This window comes from Henckelia pumila, chromosome 1, assembly GCF_033568475.1.
Source record: "Henckelia pumila isolate YLH828 chromosome 1, ASM3356847v2, whole genome shotgun sequence".
Taxonomy (NCBI): Eukaryota; Viridiplantae; Streptophyta; class Magnoliopsida; order Lamiales; family Gesneriaceae; genus Henckelia; species Henckelia pumila.
This window is the reverse complement of record NC_133120.1, coordinates 17783107-17800196: the sequence shown is the minus strand read 5'-3', so window position 1 is coordinate 17800196 and position 17090 is coordinate 17783107. Positions and strand designations below refer to the sequence as shown.

General features: G+C 41.4%; 1 protein-coding gene across 3 annotated transcripts; it reads left to right on the top strand.

Moving 5' to 3' along the window:
* The first annotated feature begins 11719 nt into the window (after positions 1 to 11719).
* On the top strand, positions 11720 to 15442 carry LOC140875013 (uncharacterized). Of its 3 annotated transcripts, XM_073278522.1 has the most exons (5): positions 11720 to 11872; positions 11994 to 12064; positions 12233 to 12294; positions 14261 to 14641; positions 14714 to 15442. In XM_073278522.1, the coding sequence occupies exons 4-5, from the start codon at positions 14279 to 14281 to the stop codon at positions 15284 to 15286; spliced, it is 936 nt and encodes a 311-aa protein (XP_073134623.1). In that variant the 5' UTR covers positions 11720 to 11872; positions 11994 to 12064; positions 12233 to 12294; positions 14261 to 14278; the 3' UTR covers positions 15287 to 15442. The 3 variants fall into 3 exon arrangements, with proteins under 3 accessions (XP_073134623.1, XP_073134622.1, XP_073134621.1); XM_073278521.1 differs by lacking the exon at positions 12233 to 12294; XM_073278520.1 differs by lacking the exons at positions 11720 to 11872; positions 11994 to 12064 and having other exon boundaries at positions 12076 to 12294.
* The last annotated feature ends 1648 nt before the right edge of the window (positions 15443 to 17090 follow it).

Here is a 17090-nt window from a genome sequence, read left to right as displayed (position 1 = left end):
CAATAAATTATGTTGATAAACCGGCAACAACAAACAAAAGGAAAATCGATAGCCAAAACCCGGCAAACCTTTGGCATGCTAGGTTAGGTCATATTTCCTCAAGGAGGATGAACAAGCTAGTGGGAGAGGGCATGTTTGATATGTCTGATATTAACTCTCTACCTACTTGTGAATCCTGCCTGAAAGGAAAATGACTAAATCTCCTTTTAAGGGGAAACCTGAGCGTAGTCAAAATCTGTTGGATTTGATCCATACAGATGTTTGTGGTCCATTTAGAGTTGGTACTCAATATGGCCACACCTACTTCATTACCTTTACTGATGATTATTCGAGGTATGGGTATTTATATTTAATGAAATATAAGTCTGAAGCGTTTGAAAAGTTCAAAGAATTCAAGGCTGAAGTAGAAAACAAGCTAGGTAAAAGTATTAAAGCACTTCGATCGGATCGAGGTGGAGAATACTTAAGTACTGAGTTTTTGGACTATCTGAAAGAGAATGGGATTCTCTCTCAGTGGACTCCTCCTATGACACCACAGCTTAATGGTGTATCGGAGCGTCGTAATTGAACTTTGTTGGACATGGTTCGGTCCATGATGAGCTTCACTGAGCTTCCACCTTCGTTTTGGGGCTATGCGCTTGAAACGGCGGTATTGTTGTTGAACAACGTCCACCCTAAAGCAGTGGACAAAACACCATACGAGTTATGGAATGGCAAAGCTCCTAAGTATTCATACTTGAGGATTTGGGGATGTCCTGTTTACGTGAAGCGGACAGTGGGAGATAAGTTGGATAGTCGATCCAGCTTATGTTATTTTGTAGGGTATCCGAAGAATTCAATCGGATATTATTTCTATTATCCTGCTGAAACAAAGGTGTTTGTTTCAAGGAATGCCACCTTCTTGGAGAAGGAGTTCTTATTGGATAAGAAAGGCGAGATGATGGAACTCGAAGAAATTCGAGAAGAACCCGAAATACAAAATAACGATCCTACACCTCAGGAACCATTAATAGACACGCCTGTACCTAGAAGATCCGAGAGGACTTCTAGACCTCCTATTCGATATGGTCTTCTTCTTGAAGGGGATCAAGATGAACCCGATGTTGGATGTGATCCAAGAAACTTCAAGGAAGCAATTTCTGATGCGGATTCAAATTTATGGCTTGAAGCTATGCAGTCGGAAATAGATTCGATGCATATAAACCAAGTTTGGTCTTTAGTAGATCCTCCCGATGGAATTGTTCCAATAGGGTGTAAATGGATCTACAAGAGAAAGCTTGGGCCTGATGGTAAGGTATTGACCTACAAGGCGCGATTGGTGGCGAAAGGTTATACTCAAAGACAAGGAGTTGACTATGATGAAACCTTTTCACCAGTTGCAATGTTCAAGTCCATAAGAATCCTTATTGTCATAGCTGCTTGGTATGACTATGAGATATGGCAAATGGATGTGAAGACTGCTTTTCTTAATGGAGACATTAAGGAAGAAATCTATATGAAGCAGCCTAAGGGGTACACATCCATGGGAAGCGAGCATAAGGTATGCAAGCTTCAGAGATCAATTTATGGTCTAAAACAAGCATCAAGAATTTGGAACCAGAAATTTGATGAAACAATAAAGGATTTTGGTTTCATCAAGAACCCGGAGGAACCATGCGTGTACAAGAAAGTAGTTAAGGATGCTGTGACATTCTTAGTACTTTATGTTGATGACATCCTACTCATTGGGAATGACGTAGGGATGTTGCAGTCAAAAAAGATATGGTTATCAGGTAGATTCTCGATGAAGGATTTGGGTGAGGCATCCTATATTCTAGGGATACAGATCTATAGAGATAGATCTAAGAGAATGATAGGACTCACTCAATCAACCTACATCGACACCATATTGAAACGGTTTTCAATGGATGGGTCCAAGAGAGGACATCTACCCATGTGTCATGGAGTTTCTCTATCCAAGTCTATGTGTCCCAAGACGGATGAAGAGATAGAAAAATGACACATGTACCATATGCGTCAGCCATAGGTAGTATCATGTATGGGATGATATCTACCAGACCGGATGTAGCATTTGCTCTGAGTGTCACGAGCAGATATCAAGCTAATCCCAGTCAAATGCATTGGAAATCCGTGAAGGACATTCTTAAGTACTTACGAAGGACTAAGAATATGTTCATGGTATATGGAGGAAGAGAACTAAAATTGGAAGGCTATACCGACTCTAGCTTCCAAAGTGACGTGGATGACTCGAAGTTAACCTCTGGATTTGTGTTCATGCTCAATGGCGGTGATGTCTCTTGAAAGAGTTCCAAGCAGGACACCACAGCGGATTCCACCACTGAGGCAGAATACATTGCAGCATCAGCTGCTGCTAAAGAGGCCGTTTGGATGAGGAATTTCGTCCAAGAGTTGGGCGTCATTCCTGAAGTTGTTGGTCCAGTCCCGGTGTACTGTGACAACACGGGTGCCGTTGCTCAGGCAAAGGAACCAAGGTCTCATCAAAGATCCAAACACGTACTGAGGAAATACCACATCATCCGGGAGATTGTGGAAAGAGGAGACATCACTGTCGAAAGAGTGGCCTCTGCAGACAATATCGCTGATCCACTTACTAAGCCCTTGTCAGGACCATTATTTGACAAACATCGCGAAGCAATGGGTCTACGTAGTATGACTAGTTGGCTATAGGGCAAGTGGGAGATTGAAAGTGTGGGTGCCCGGTGAGCCAACTTGTGGCTAAGGGCTTTGATGACTCTTTGTATAAACAATCTTTTGTTTAATATAATTTACACTTTTATTAATGGCAATGACTTTATCTTTCTTCATATTGTTATATTGTGATATACTATTGTTGTTTTGATAAAGACCTTGAATATACTATAGTGTATGTAAGATGTGGTAGAACATGGAGATGTCTATCATGAAACACATCTTATAGTCACTGTATATTCTAAATTGTTCCTAGTCAATTGAGCCGTCCGATAATAAGGATAAGGATCGCTCGAGTTTGAGACTAGCATTTGCGATGCAAAGTACCACGTTTCATTGGTAAGGAACATAGAGATGTTCGAAGCATGCAAATGGATATTCATACGATGAATGATCGAACTATCCTATCCGGACTTTCCAAATGGTTATCACTTATCGAGTGGATAAAGTCCGCGGTTTTGGTTGTACACCATTAGTCCTTACTACTTGAAACATCATTGAGACTCTATATGCTAGTACTGTGCTTTGACTCGTTTACCGACTCTATTGGGGTCATCAGGTGTCGGGATTGGGTACATTTACAACACATATAGGAGTCGATGCTTTGTTGTCAAGGATTCACCACATACTTGCGAGTGTGGATATCCTATGCGATCTGAGGAGATATTAGTGTGACGAATCTCTGGCCAGAGTACATGATGTGTTTTAAGAAATGGTTTCTTAGTAACACATGCGATGTCACTATTTGATCTTCAAGATGTATTGCATAGTTATCGAATCTCGAACGACTCTCAATATACCAATGGTTGTTGATTCGATCGGGATATATGGATGAAGGGACCGTACTGTACGCTAACCAAAATCTATTGGTTCTTGTAGGCACTATCAGTGATACCTAGGGAATCATGGGGCGATGTTGCTAGACGCTCTTACCATGATTCGATGGGCAAGTCGAAAATTGTTGTTCCGAGTCACAAGGAGTTGTGAGCCCACGGCTAGCTGTATCCCTGAACCATTGAGGGTCACACAGAGTAATGGATTTTTAATCCCCGTTGAGATAGTTAAATTTAAAGAGTTAAATTTAATGAACAAAGAAGTTGGACTTCTTAATTATGAGTAGAGGAGTAAGATTTCCTAAAATGACATAGGGATGGACATTTTTGGAAATCACTGAATTCGGATTCAGAAAAATTTATCTTGACATTAAAAGGTGCAGAAATGGTTTCTGTGCACATTGGTGAAATCGGTTTATCAATCGGAGTCATGATGAATTTTATATTAATTTCTGAACACGCGGGCTTTGCTTGTCGGGCTTGAACTTATGACTAATGGGCCCTAAGCTGTTAGCGGCCTACATTATAAATAAGTTATTGCAGTACAGAAATTACATAGAACAGGTCACAAATTTTTGAAAACCTAGTGATTTTCTCTCAGTAGTGGCCGCCCCCCTTCCCCCTCTGCTCGGCAAAATCCAGTCTGTGAATTTTGAATTACAGACTGGTTTAACGGATCAAATTCGTTAATCTCTTCGTAGAAACTTCTGATAGATTTTCTAGTGCAATCTATCAGAGGGATTAAATATCCGTTCGTGGACCTGATTGAAGAACAGTTCGTCCATCAGTTTCAGGGATATACAACAAGAGCAGAACAATCTGTTGGTGTCCAAAATCTCGATTCGATATTGAAGGTAAAAATTTATAATTGTTATTTAATTTTTACACACACAATTTAATCGTAAGGTTTTGATACCCATTATGGAATCGTTCCATATAAAATTTTTAAACTTCCGCTGCACCGGGTATCAATCCTGATTGATCTGATCGCCGCGTTCTCCAACATGATGGTCAGCAGAGCGCACAATCCGTACTTTGGAGGATATGCTTAGAGCGTGCGTCATGGATTTTGGTTCAACCTGGCAGGATCATTTGCCGTTGATCGAGTTCGCGTACAACAACAGCTATCATACTAGTATTGGGATGGCACCTTTTGAGGCGTTGTATGGGCGACGTTGTCGTACTCCACTCTTCTGGGAAAAAGTGGGGGAGAGACAAGCTGAGGGACCGGAGCTTATCCAGCAGGCGGTAGACATTGTCGATCAGATCAAGAAACGGATTAAGACTGCACAGGATCGTCAGGCCAGCTATGCTAATATCAAGCATAGGACTTTGCAATTCGATGTCGGGGAGAAAGTGTTTCTGAGAGTGTCACCTTTCCGCAAGATTCTCATATTTGGCCTTAAGGGCAAGTTTTCTCCCAGGTTTATCGGTCCGTTTGAGATCTTGGAGAGCATTGGCGATTTGGCTTATCGACTAGCTTTTCCACCACATCTATCCAGTATTCACGACGTGTTTCACGTATCTCTGTTGCGACGGTATGTGGCGGATGAATCTCATATTCTTCAGTGGTCTGAGGTTCAGGTGAACAAGGATTTGACTTATGTTGAGAAACCTATTCGTATCCTGGATTATAAGGATAAGGTTTTGCGGAACAAAGTCATTCCTCTAGTTTTAGTTCAGTGGCAGCGCCGAGGCACTGAGGAAGCTACTTGGGAGCTTGAGGACAGGATGCGTGAAGACCATCCTGAGTTGTTTTGATTTCATTCTTAATTTGTATTCAGTTGCAAACTCTGTAAACGTTTGATTTGAATAAAGATTGTTTCTGATTTCTGTATTTCATTCAGTACTTAAGATCTGATTTCGAGGACGAAATATATTAAGTGGGGGAGAATGTAGTAGCCCGTAACCACAATCAGTAATTAAGGGATTAATCATAATTACTTGGGTAGAGTTCGGAAGCTCCGAAGGTGAGTTCGGAAGCTCCGAACAGGATCGAAAGCTCCGAAGGTGGATCGGAAGCTCCGATGGTATTACGTCAGGCATGACGTGTGGCAAGATCGGAAGCTCCGATCACCCCCTATCCGAAGTCAACAAGTGATATTTTGACACGTGGCAGATCAGGATCTTCGGAAGCTCCGATGGCAGGATCGGACATTCCGATCGAGGTTCGGACATTCCGATCGAGGATCGGAGGTTCCGATCGTTGTCTATAAATAGAAGGCCGAGAATTAATTTTCAATTGCAAATTCCGGATTTCCTCTCTACTCTAGTCGTATTCGAGTTGTTCTAGCCTTCCTAGGCTTGCCCCGGGAGTCGTCGAGGCGTTCGATAATCATAGCGGAGTTGTACCCAAGTTCTGGAGGCATCGGCATCAAAGGGCTAACGACGGACGAAGGTATAGCTTTTGCTTCCTAAAAATATTTAGGAGTATGCTTTAGCTTAGTTAGGGCTTTTAGAGCGCTATAATGATAGTAATGTCATTTGGCAGTGTAGAGCAGACTATAGGCATGGACCTAGAGTTGGTAGAGCTTGCACTGATTTGAGGTACGGAAGTACTGTTCGAGATATCCTGACTGAGTATGCATGTATTATGTGACTGCATGATTTATATGTCATTGATTTATGTTGAATTCATTTGCATACTGAGCTATCTCCTTCGAGATGTCTGTTAGTAGGGTTTTTCCCTATCCTGTTAGTGGTTGGACTTCCATCGATTTGGGTCCGGCATATCCACTTGTATTATGGTATGGGAGCCACCTCCTGAAGCGACGGCACAGCGTGCTACATACCAGGACCCGGTCTATCTCTGTTATCTAATCCTTGACCTTGAGTTTATAGGGAGTTCACTTTGCATGCATGTATACTCATACTCTCATGCTGAGCGTTTTATTCTCACGTCTCGTACTCTGTGTTTTGGACACCCTATTCCTTGGGGCAGGTTTGCGATTGGACGAGGCTGGGGGATCCTAGAGAGGCTAGGCAGTGGTTGGCCAGCTGGAGCTTCATCTAGGTTTTATTTCTGTTGTTTTGGGTTGATACAGCTATTCGATTTGGTTGTATAAAATTGGATAAATTACAGATTCCTTTCCTTGGGATTGTATTTATTTATGGTTTTCGCAAGATTATTTCTGATATCTATTTTATTAAGTTAATTGCATGCCTAAGTTCTGTTTAGTAAGTGATCCGGGTAAGGATCACTACAATAACGGCTATAAACGGTCAAACCAAAATTTCAACTCAACAGTCATCATCAATACAACTCAAACCCATCTACTAAACCAACAAAAACAACCAAATCCAACCAAAATCACAAGACCCATTTCCAAAATTAAGCTCCAAAAATCATATAAAATCCAAACTTTGATCTTTTCTCGAACCGACTTCGAATACACGGTCTATGCTAGCTCAAGAACAACATACTCGAAAATTATCAAATTCTGAAAACCCGAAAAAAAAATCAATGTTCATGGATCGTAGCAAAACTTACGTCAAAACGACGCCTTCGTTGCGGTGATCGTGAATCTCAACTCAAAACTAAAATCTGACGGTCGGATCGTGCGAATCAGAGGAAGAAGAATCTTGAAAAGCCATCCATGGCTACTCGGTTCACGCGCACGGGAGAGAGGAGGAAGGAGAGAATGATGAGTGATGGTGATGGATAATAATAATAATAACTCCCCAAAGACTAGTCAACTGCCCTATTTGCAATTCGGTCCCTGAAACTCCAAATTAAATCAATTCAATCCCGGCTCAATTAATCTCCTCTAATTACTAAATAAATAATAATCAACTCTGCTAATAACGAAATAATTAATTTCAGGGCCTTACACACAGCCTCGAACTTGCTAGGATCAACAGAAATACCCTCCCTAGGGATGATGATGTGGCCAAGAAAGACCACTCGATCCATCCAAAACTCACACTTACTCAGTTTAGCGTACAACTGCTCATCCCGAAGAGTCTGCAGTACTAACCGAAAGTGAGAAACATGTTCGTCCGCATCACGCGATTACACCAGAATGTCGTCAATGAAAACCACGATAAACTTGTCTAGAAACTCCCTGAAAACGCGGTTCATCAGATCCATAAATATAGTCGGCGCATTAGTCAAACCAAAAGGCATCACTAGAAACTCGTAATGCCCATAGCGAGTACGGAATGCATTCTTGGCTATGTCCTGATCTCGGACTCTCATCTGATGATACCCAGATCTCAAGTCAATCTTGGAGTAAACCGAAGTACCCTGCAGCTGATCAAACAAGTCGTCGATACAAGGCAAAGGATACTTGTTCTTCACAGTAACTCGGTTCAGCTACCGATAGTCAATGCACAACCGCATAGATCCATCCTTCTTCTTTACAAAGAGAACAGGAGCTCTCCAAGGAGATACACTAGGACGAATGTACCCCTTGTCCAAAAGATCCTATAACTGATTCTTCAACTCTCGCATCTCTGACGGAGCCAAACGATACGGTGCTCGAGAAATAGGCGAAGTACCCGGCATCAACTCTATGCCAAACTCGACTTCCCTAGCAAGAGGAAAACCCAGAATCTCATCAGGAAATACATCTGGGAATTCATTCACAACCGGAATACTCTCTATCCCAATGCTCTCAGCGGACAAATCAACTGCATAGATGAGGTAACCTTCCCCGCCAAACTCTAGAGCTCGACAGGCTCTCAAAGCTGATAACAAGGGCATCGGGGGTCACGCTCCCTCACCATAGAAAAACCAGCTATCACTCCCATCCGAATGAAAGAGTACTAATCTCTGATAGCAGTCCACTGAAGCTCGATAGGTAGTCAACATATCTATACCCAGAATACAATCAAAGTCATCCATCGCAAGAACCATGAGATTCGCTATCAGAATGTTCCCTTCGAACTCTAAAGGGAAACCCATCACTAGACGCTTAGCCAAAGCAGATTGGCCCGTCGGAGTAGAAACAGAAACTACTACGTCTAGTGCAATGCATGGTAACTTATGCCTCTTAACAAAACGTGCAGAAATGAAGGAATGAGATGCACCAGTGTCAATAAGTACAAGAGCAGGTATACCATATAACAGAAATGTACCTGCGATGACCTTCTCATTCTCCTCCACTGCCTGATCGTGCCTCAAGGCAAACACCTAGCCAGAAGCCCGCGGCTTCAAGTGAGAACTCCCAGCAGGCTGTCCCTGTGACCTCTACTGAATGGTGGCCTGAGAACCCGATCCTGAACCAGAACCGCCTCCACCAGATAATGGACAATCCCTCCGGAGATGACCCACATCTCCACAACGAAAACAAGCTTTAGAAGATTTACGGCATCTGTAGGTCGGAAGGTTCTTCCCGCAATGGTCACACTTCTCCTTCTTCCCAAAACAAACAACACCAGCGGAACCAGAGGAAGAAGAATTAGATCCGGACTTCTTGAAAGACTGAGCATGGGGACCTAAAGAACTCGTAGGCCTAGACTGAGAGAAAGACCTGTTACGCCGAATGCTATACTCCGCCTGGTGACAACGGCTCACCAAACCCTCGTAGGTCATATCATCACCGACCGCCAAACGGTCATGAATCTCCGGGTTAAGGCCCTGAAGGAATAGATTGTACTTCATCTCAGAGTTGTCAGCAATCTCGGGGCAATAGGATAACAGATCGAAGAACTTCTGCTGATACTCATCAATAGACATGGCTCCCTGACGCAGACTCAGTAACTCGCCTGCCTTCATCTGATGGAGTGCAGGAGGAAAATACAGCTTCTGAAAAGCTGTGCGGAACTCGGCCCAAGTGGCAACTCCTCTCGCCGCAACAAAGGGTGCAGAAGTGAATCTCAACCACTTCCGGGCTCGCCCATCCAGAAGATAACCAAGCGTCTCCATCTTCTACTCCTCAGTACAATGAAACGTCTGAAAAGTCATCTCCATACGATCTAGCCAGTTCTCCGCATCCTCCGGAGAATCGCCTCCAACCAAAGGCTTAGGAACCATTTGTAAGAATCGGCGCACACTGTAACACTGATCATCATGGCGACGATGATGGCGTTCCCGACGATGCTTCCGGTCAGCATTGCCCCAACGTCCACCTCCACTACCATGGCTACTCTGATCATCACGATCTGCCATCTACAAAATTAATCTCACGGTTACCTTATGCAGAATCTAAATCCCAAGAATACTATGCAAGCTCTGATACCATAAATGTAGTGACCCTTACCGAGATCACCTACTAAATAGGACTTAGGCATGCAATAAGATGCGGAAACAATAAACATTAAATACAATCCCAAGGAAAGGAATCTGCAAATATCCAAATAGTTATACAACCAAATTGAACGCTGTATCAACCCAATACAAAAGAATAAACCCTAGGCGAAGCTCCAATTGGCCAATCCACTGCCTAGCCCCTCTTGGATCCACCCGTCTCATCCAATTGCAAACCTGCCCCATGGAATAGGGTGTCCAGAAACATAGAGTACGAGTGAGCATAAAATGTTCAGTACGAGAGTATGAGTATACATGAATGCAAGTGTACAGCCTACTGACTAGAAGCCAAGAATCGGATAACAAAGACAGACCGGGCCCTAGTATGTAGCACGCTGTGCCATCACTTTAGGAGGTGGCTCACATACCAAAATACTAGTGGATACGCCGGACCCAAATCGATGGAAGTCCATCCATTAACAGGATAGGGTAGAACCCTACTAACAGACATCTCAAAAGAGATAGATCAAGATGCATGTGTATGCAGCATAAAATCATGTCATATAAATCATGAAGTCAAATAATACATACATACTCAGTCAGGATATCTCGAACAGTACTTTCGTATCTCAAATACTAGGGGCGCTCTACCAGCTCTAGGTCTACGCCTATAATCCGCACTACAATGCCAAATGATACTAATATCATTAAAGTATTCTAAAAGCCTTAACTAAGCTATTGCATACTCCTAAATATTTTTAGGAAGCAAAAGCTATACCAACGTCCGTCGTCAGTCCGTTGCTGTCGCTTTTCTCAAAACTAGGCCACAGCTCTGCTACGACGCCTGGATCGCTATGTCACTTCCGGATTCCCAATGGGACGCCTAGAATGCCCTAGATCTAAGCTGGAAGTCAAAGGAATATAGAGAAAAGAGGTGATTGGTGCGTCTGAAAGTGAATCCTGGCACCCCTATTTATAGACACGGAACGAAACGTCCGTTCCTCATCGTTGCGTCCGTTCGTCCGACGAACGTTGCTTCCGTTCTCCTTCGTTGCTTCCGATTTCCCATCAAGTGCGTAAGCAATGACACATTCTGATGGCACAAATGTTGCGTCCGATCCTCGGACTTTGCGTCCGTTCCTCCTGACCCTCCAGACCATTTTTGATCATTCTGGGTATATTTCTGTACTCCGCTAATCCATTAGAAGTCCCCTTAATCATGTTTAATCTAAACTAACATGATTATTGGATTAAATAACAATTACTCACTAATTCGGGGTACGGGCTACTACAGGTTTCTAGTACGTTCTCGAGGTTTACGCTAGATTTCGAGGACGAAATCTTTTAGGGGGGGGGAGAATGTAGTGACCCATATCCAGAATTAACGATTAATAAGTAATTGATCATGTTTATATTTAGTAAAACATGATTAAGGAAACTTCAAATGGGTTAACGGATTCCAGAAATGGATTCAGGACACTCAAAAATGGCCGGGAAGGTTCCGAGGGTTCGGATGGTTCGGAGGCTCCGAACTGGATCGGAGGATCCAAACGGGATCAAAGGCTCCGAAGATAATGCGTCATTGGTGACGAAACTGATGGGACTTCGGGGGGATCCGAAGTCAGGATCGGAGACTCCGAATAGGAACGGAGGCTTCGAAGTCAGGAACCGAGGATCAGAACCAGTTTGGAGGATCCGAAGTCGAGTTCGGAGGCTCCGAACTTTGCCTATAAATAGGGGTCCGAAATATCATTTTCAACTCGCACCTCTCCTTTTTCTCTCTCAATTCTTTAGCCTTCTAACTCAGATCTAGGGAGATCTAGGCGTCCTATCAAGAATCCGAAAGTGGCATAGCGATCCAGGCATCGTAGCGGAGCTGTGGCCTAGTTTTGAGGCATGCGACAGCAAATGACTAACGACGGACGCAGGTATATCTTTGACTTCCTAAAAATATTTAGGAGTATGCAATAGCTTAGTTAAGACTTTTAGGCCCTGTTTGGTAGGGGGTATTAGTGTAGGATTAATAAATAAACTTCCGTTTGGTACACTTTTCTCACTTCTCCTGATAACCAAAGGGCCCGGTATTAATTGGCTCGATAGACGTGAAATAGAAGGACAACAAATCCACGTGCTGGAGAAGGTATTAGGAAACTTTTATGAACAGTGTTTGAGATTGTGGAGCACAATTACCATTATACCCATGGCCCTAATAAATTTTGCTTCTCTTTCCCCATTTCCCCGTTGTCTTATTATGTACACAGAGAACCAGATCTAGATCTGGACAATTCACATGAGAAGTCCAGATACGTAGATGTCTCTACAGATGAACGAGGTAGCTTCTCGACTTCCAGATTTTTAATTTACGTTTTTCCATTTTCCATGTACTCGTATACTTTTTTTTGAGTTTTTCGAGCTCATATAAATTTTTGTGTTCATGTTGGATTCCTACGGTGGTAATCGGAACATTTTCCAACAAAAACCATTCCCATGGTGAGCATAGTCACAGAATCATCGTTGCTAAAAAAAACAATTCAGAATCACATTCGTTTCTGCAGTTCTCAGGTACTGAAATTTATAACAGTAGAGATAAAATTAATGTGTTGTGTTGAACTTGATTCATGTGTTTTGTGTGTCGGTGAGTATATTGAGCTCAAGAGTAATATTATTTAGGACAACATTTTTTTCAAGAGATTTTGATATTTGAATGTACTTCATTTCATTCATGTTTTTTTGCTACTTGCCACATGAATGTTTGCGCTTATGCTCATTCGAATATGTTTATATATTGTTCGTTTTTGAAGATATGGACTGAGTCGTGATTTTTTCGTTACGCAATCAATGCCTTTATTATGGTTGTACAAAACAGACTGCTTTGATTTTTTTCAGTAAACTTGCAAGATGGACAGAAAACGTAGAAACATGCTCATCTTGTTAATGGTACACCAAATGTTGTGTCGAATGTATTTGATGATATGTCTTTTAATACGACATCGTCGAAGAATGTTGGAGCGGCCACGCAGTGGCCGTCGCAGACCAACTGCTTCTTACACAATGACAGGAAGAATAAATGCCCAAATGAGTCATTTGCATAGGATCATTGACGCTGGAGATGTCCAATGTGTTGTTAATCTGAGAATGAATCGCAATGCATTTGCACGTCTATGTTATCTAGTGACTAACGTTGGAGGCGTAGTTGATTCTAGATATGTACGTGTTGAGGAAAAGGTAGCTATGTTTTTGTCTATATTGATGCATCATAAAAAAAACCGTGTAACTGGACATGACTATAATCGTAGTGGACAGACAGTTAGTGCACATTTTCATGAAGTATTGCAGGGTGTGCTGAAGTTACACCCACTACTTCTTGTGAAGTCTACTCCTATTGATGAAAATTGTCCAAATGAGACCTGGAAATGGTTTAAGGTACTTTTATTACTTTGTAAACATGTTATAAGAAAGGCAGTACTGTCGATCAGCAGCATTAGAAGTGTAACACCGTACTGGGATTTTTTGTTCTCAACTGCTGTAAGGGTGTTTAGGTGCACTAGACGGGACACATATTGCCGTACATGTACCCTGCCAAGATAGAGCAAAATATAGAACAAGAAAAGGTACTATTGCGGTGAACGTACTGGGTGTATGTGACATAAACATGAACTTTATATATGCATTGACTGGTTGGGAGGGCTCAGCAGCAGATGCACGGGTTTTAAGAGATGCACTCACTGGAGATGATAGTTTCAAAGTTCCAAGAGGTATGAATTAACTAGTGTATGTATTTATTTTATGTTTCTACTTGGCCATATATTTCTAACATGCGTACTTTAACATTATGAAATTAATGCAGGTTCTTATTACCTATGTGATAATGGCTATGCAAACATTGAAGGATTTTTGACTCCGTTTCGACGAGTTAGATATCATAGGGACGCATGGGGAAACCATGCTTATGGACCACAAAACTACAAGGAGCTTTTCAATTGGAGACACTCACAAGCTCGTAATGTAATCGAAAGAGCATTTGGTCTACTGAAGAAGAGATGGGCGATCCTTCGAAGCCCATCGTTCTATCCAATTAAAGTGCAGAACCGAATAATTCTCGCTTGTATTCTGCTGCACAATTTCATCCGATCACAAATGCCTGATGATCCTATGGAAGAATTTGAAGAAGTATTGGGTAGCCCTGTACACGAATCACAAAATGAGTTTATAAGCAGTTTCCAGACATCAAACTCGTGGGATGCATGGAGAGAGGATTTTGCCTCGTCAATGTGGAATGCAAACAACTATTGAATTACCTATTTTAATACTTGTCTAGATTGTGCTTAAAGACCTTAGTACTTGGCTGTTTTCGAAGAGTATTTACCGTATCTGTTTGGATTGATATCAATATTTATAATTATTGGCTGTTGGCATGTTGTTTTAATTATGTGTTTATTTTTTTATATATGAGCCTATGTACTGTGTTATGTTTTAATATTGAATTTTCAGTTTTAATGTTTTGTCTGCTACAGTAATGTTGTTCCAGATCAATCATCTGTTAGAAATGTACAGCAACGCAACTTCTGGAAGTGTCAATGGAAGTGCGAAGAAACCTGAAAAAACGCGAAAAATTTGGAGCGCACGTGAGGAAGAGGTTCTGATCCATGCTTTGAAAGAAGTCATCAGTAAGGGTTGGAAAAGCGATAACGGATTCAGATCCGGTTATTTAAGTTTACTTGAGACTGCAATGCAGACTGAAATTCGTGGATGTAACTTACATGGCATTCCCCATATCAATTCCAAAATCCATGTTTGGAAGAAAACGTACAGCACTTTGGTGACTATCTTGACAAGGAGTGGTGTTGGATGGAATGATGCTGAGCATACAATTGATGCTACAGATGAGACGTGGGAAGACATCATTAAGGTATACACACTCACCTTGTTATTGGCCCCTTTTGGTAAACCATAATGTTTAATACGTACTATATTATCGTAGGGAGATCAAAGTTTACGAACTATGAGACACAAGCAGTGGATACATTTTCATGATTGGTGTGAAATCTTTGGAAATGATTGTGCTGCTGGAGACCAACGCTTGAACTATGACAATGCATTGTTCGACGTATTTAAACTTCCAGATGAACCTGTCACCAACGAGTCCATCCGAGTCGATACTCCAACAGCCCCTGTGTTAGAAGTCTCAAGGGACTCAATTTCGGAAACTGAGACTCCGCTGTCAAAACCAATTTCCGCAACAACTTCAAAGAGAAACAAAAGGACAAAAGTGAATGACGTTGATGAGTCCATAGTCAAGGCAATCAACAACTTTGCGCATATCACAAAAGATACAATGTCAGCTTTGATTAAGGAAATGGCAGCCGAGGAGAAGATTTCGGATGCACAAGATATGGTTTTAGAAGGTCTACAAGGGTTAACTGAGCTGAATGAAGAAGAGCAAGTGCGTGCAGCTCAGTTGCTGTTCAAAAGCCATGACGAATTGGCACTGTTTAAGCGTCTTGGTGAGAAAGGGAGGATATGCTTGGTGAAAAGGTTTTTACAAGGTGATTAAGAGACTAGTATCTCTACGAAACTTTGGTACTATTGTTTTTGAAGGTTATTCACTGGCTCATTGTCTCGTTATAGTCATTTTGGTTGAGTTAAAGTGGGTAAACTAGTGTATAACTTAATTTTGATTTTGCAATGTATTGTTAATGCTGATTTTGTGTCTGTGGGAATCCTCATGATGCTGCAACATTGGCAAATAATTGTGATTGGCTATTATTTGTTTTCCCTTGCCGATTATCAATTCTTGGCCCTCTAAACTCTATTCCAATACTTATTCCCCTCACGACAGGCAACCTAAGAATCTGTCATATTTGTTTCCAAATTAGTAGCATATAAATATGATTAGTACACAGAGATATGATCAATTATTTATTGGAAACTCTCATGATTTTGTGGCCTTACCTTACATGCTCAATTTTGTGACCTACGAATCTGTCACAGTGGATTGTCAAAAGAAGTAAGGATCGGGTTCATTGGATAAATGATAATTAAGATTGCTCCAAAGTTTTACTAGCTCCAGTAATGCTTTTCATGATGCCTTCGTGGACTCGTTTGTATTGATATTTTTACCAATATGATCGCTGGAGCTAGCACCAAAAACAACAATATTGATAGTTCGTATCCATGATTGCATCACTGGAATTGTTCACTATGATCACTAAACTTGTAACATAACAATATTTTGTTTGATCTGTCGAAATTTTTCTTGGTGGAATCAGGGATAATTTTATCTTACTTCAAGCTATGGTGGCTACTTTGGTTATTTACATGTTTCCAATCTTTGAAAACAATGCCTCTATGGAACCAGAGAGGCATCACTTCAGCCATAGAACTTGACATAGCCATTTCAGAGCCCCTTTATTATACAATGCACAAATTCTTCCATGGAGACTATATTTTCAATAATTACCATTCTCTCCATCATTCATCTCCCGTGCCACACGCATATACAGGTTAGACCAATTAAATCACACAGCTTTATGCCTCAGGCTTTAGTTTAGTCCCTCGTTTGATTCCACCAATGCACGTGAGTGCATTGGTTAATGAAAAGTAGGCATAGGTAAGCAAATGACAATAGTAACTGATTTTTCATTGGTTTTACATATAAACCTTCGAACACAACCCAAAAAGGTCATCCAAATTCAAAGCATACACATAACTCTTCCCCACTAAACATAACCAAAAAGTCTGTCAAGTACAATAGAATGACAAAGACTCAAAAAAGGTGGGGCAAGAGTATAAACTAAAATACATTCATAATACCCTAGCCACTTTTATCATCGGTAAGATCAATCACCTCAACTGGTTTCTTGCCTTCTCCCTCCACATTTTTGAAACAATAATCATTTCTTTTCATACTAGGAAGTAGCGGTCCAGTGGCAAGTAAGTCTTCTTTCTCGTCATGTAGTGTCGGAAGCGATGGATGATAAGACTTAATCTTCTTCCTAATATTACCTTCATTGCATGCTGGTTCGAACACATGCACATTCTTTGATTTCAGTTGGTTTTGACTTTTTTCCGTAGACGTTGTGTTCTCATCATCGGAGCTCAGATTAACCATCGGAATGTTGTATGCGCTACTAACAGAGCCTTCTGAACATCCCTTGGTACTCACAGACATGATTGAATTCAAGTTAGGACAGAGAATGAGAGTATATGTGTTGCTTTTTCTACTAACAATAATGTAGAGCACAAAATCTCGCTTATTATATAAATGCATATGAGATAGTTGAGTAAAGCTACCCAACAACTTGTAGTAAATACAAGTCAATCATCAAGATATTCTAATGAGTTTGGAGATATGCATG

Coding starts and splice junctions, on each gene's coding strand:
- LOC140875013 (XM_073278520.1), top strand. CDS start 12,220: ATGGTGAGCATAGTCACAGAATCATCGTTGCTAAAAAAAACAATTCAG. Junction 12,295..14,260: donor TTCGTTTCTGCAGTTCTCAG/GTACTGAAATTT, acceptor ATGTTGTTCCAG/ATCAATCATCTGTTAGAAAT. Junction 14,642..14,713: donor CGTGGGAAGACATCATTAAG/GTATACACACTC, acceptor ATATTATCGTAG/GGAGATCAAAGTTTACGAAC.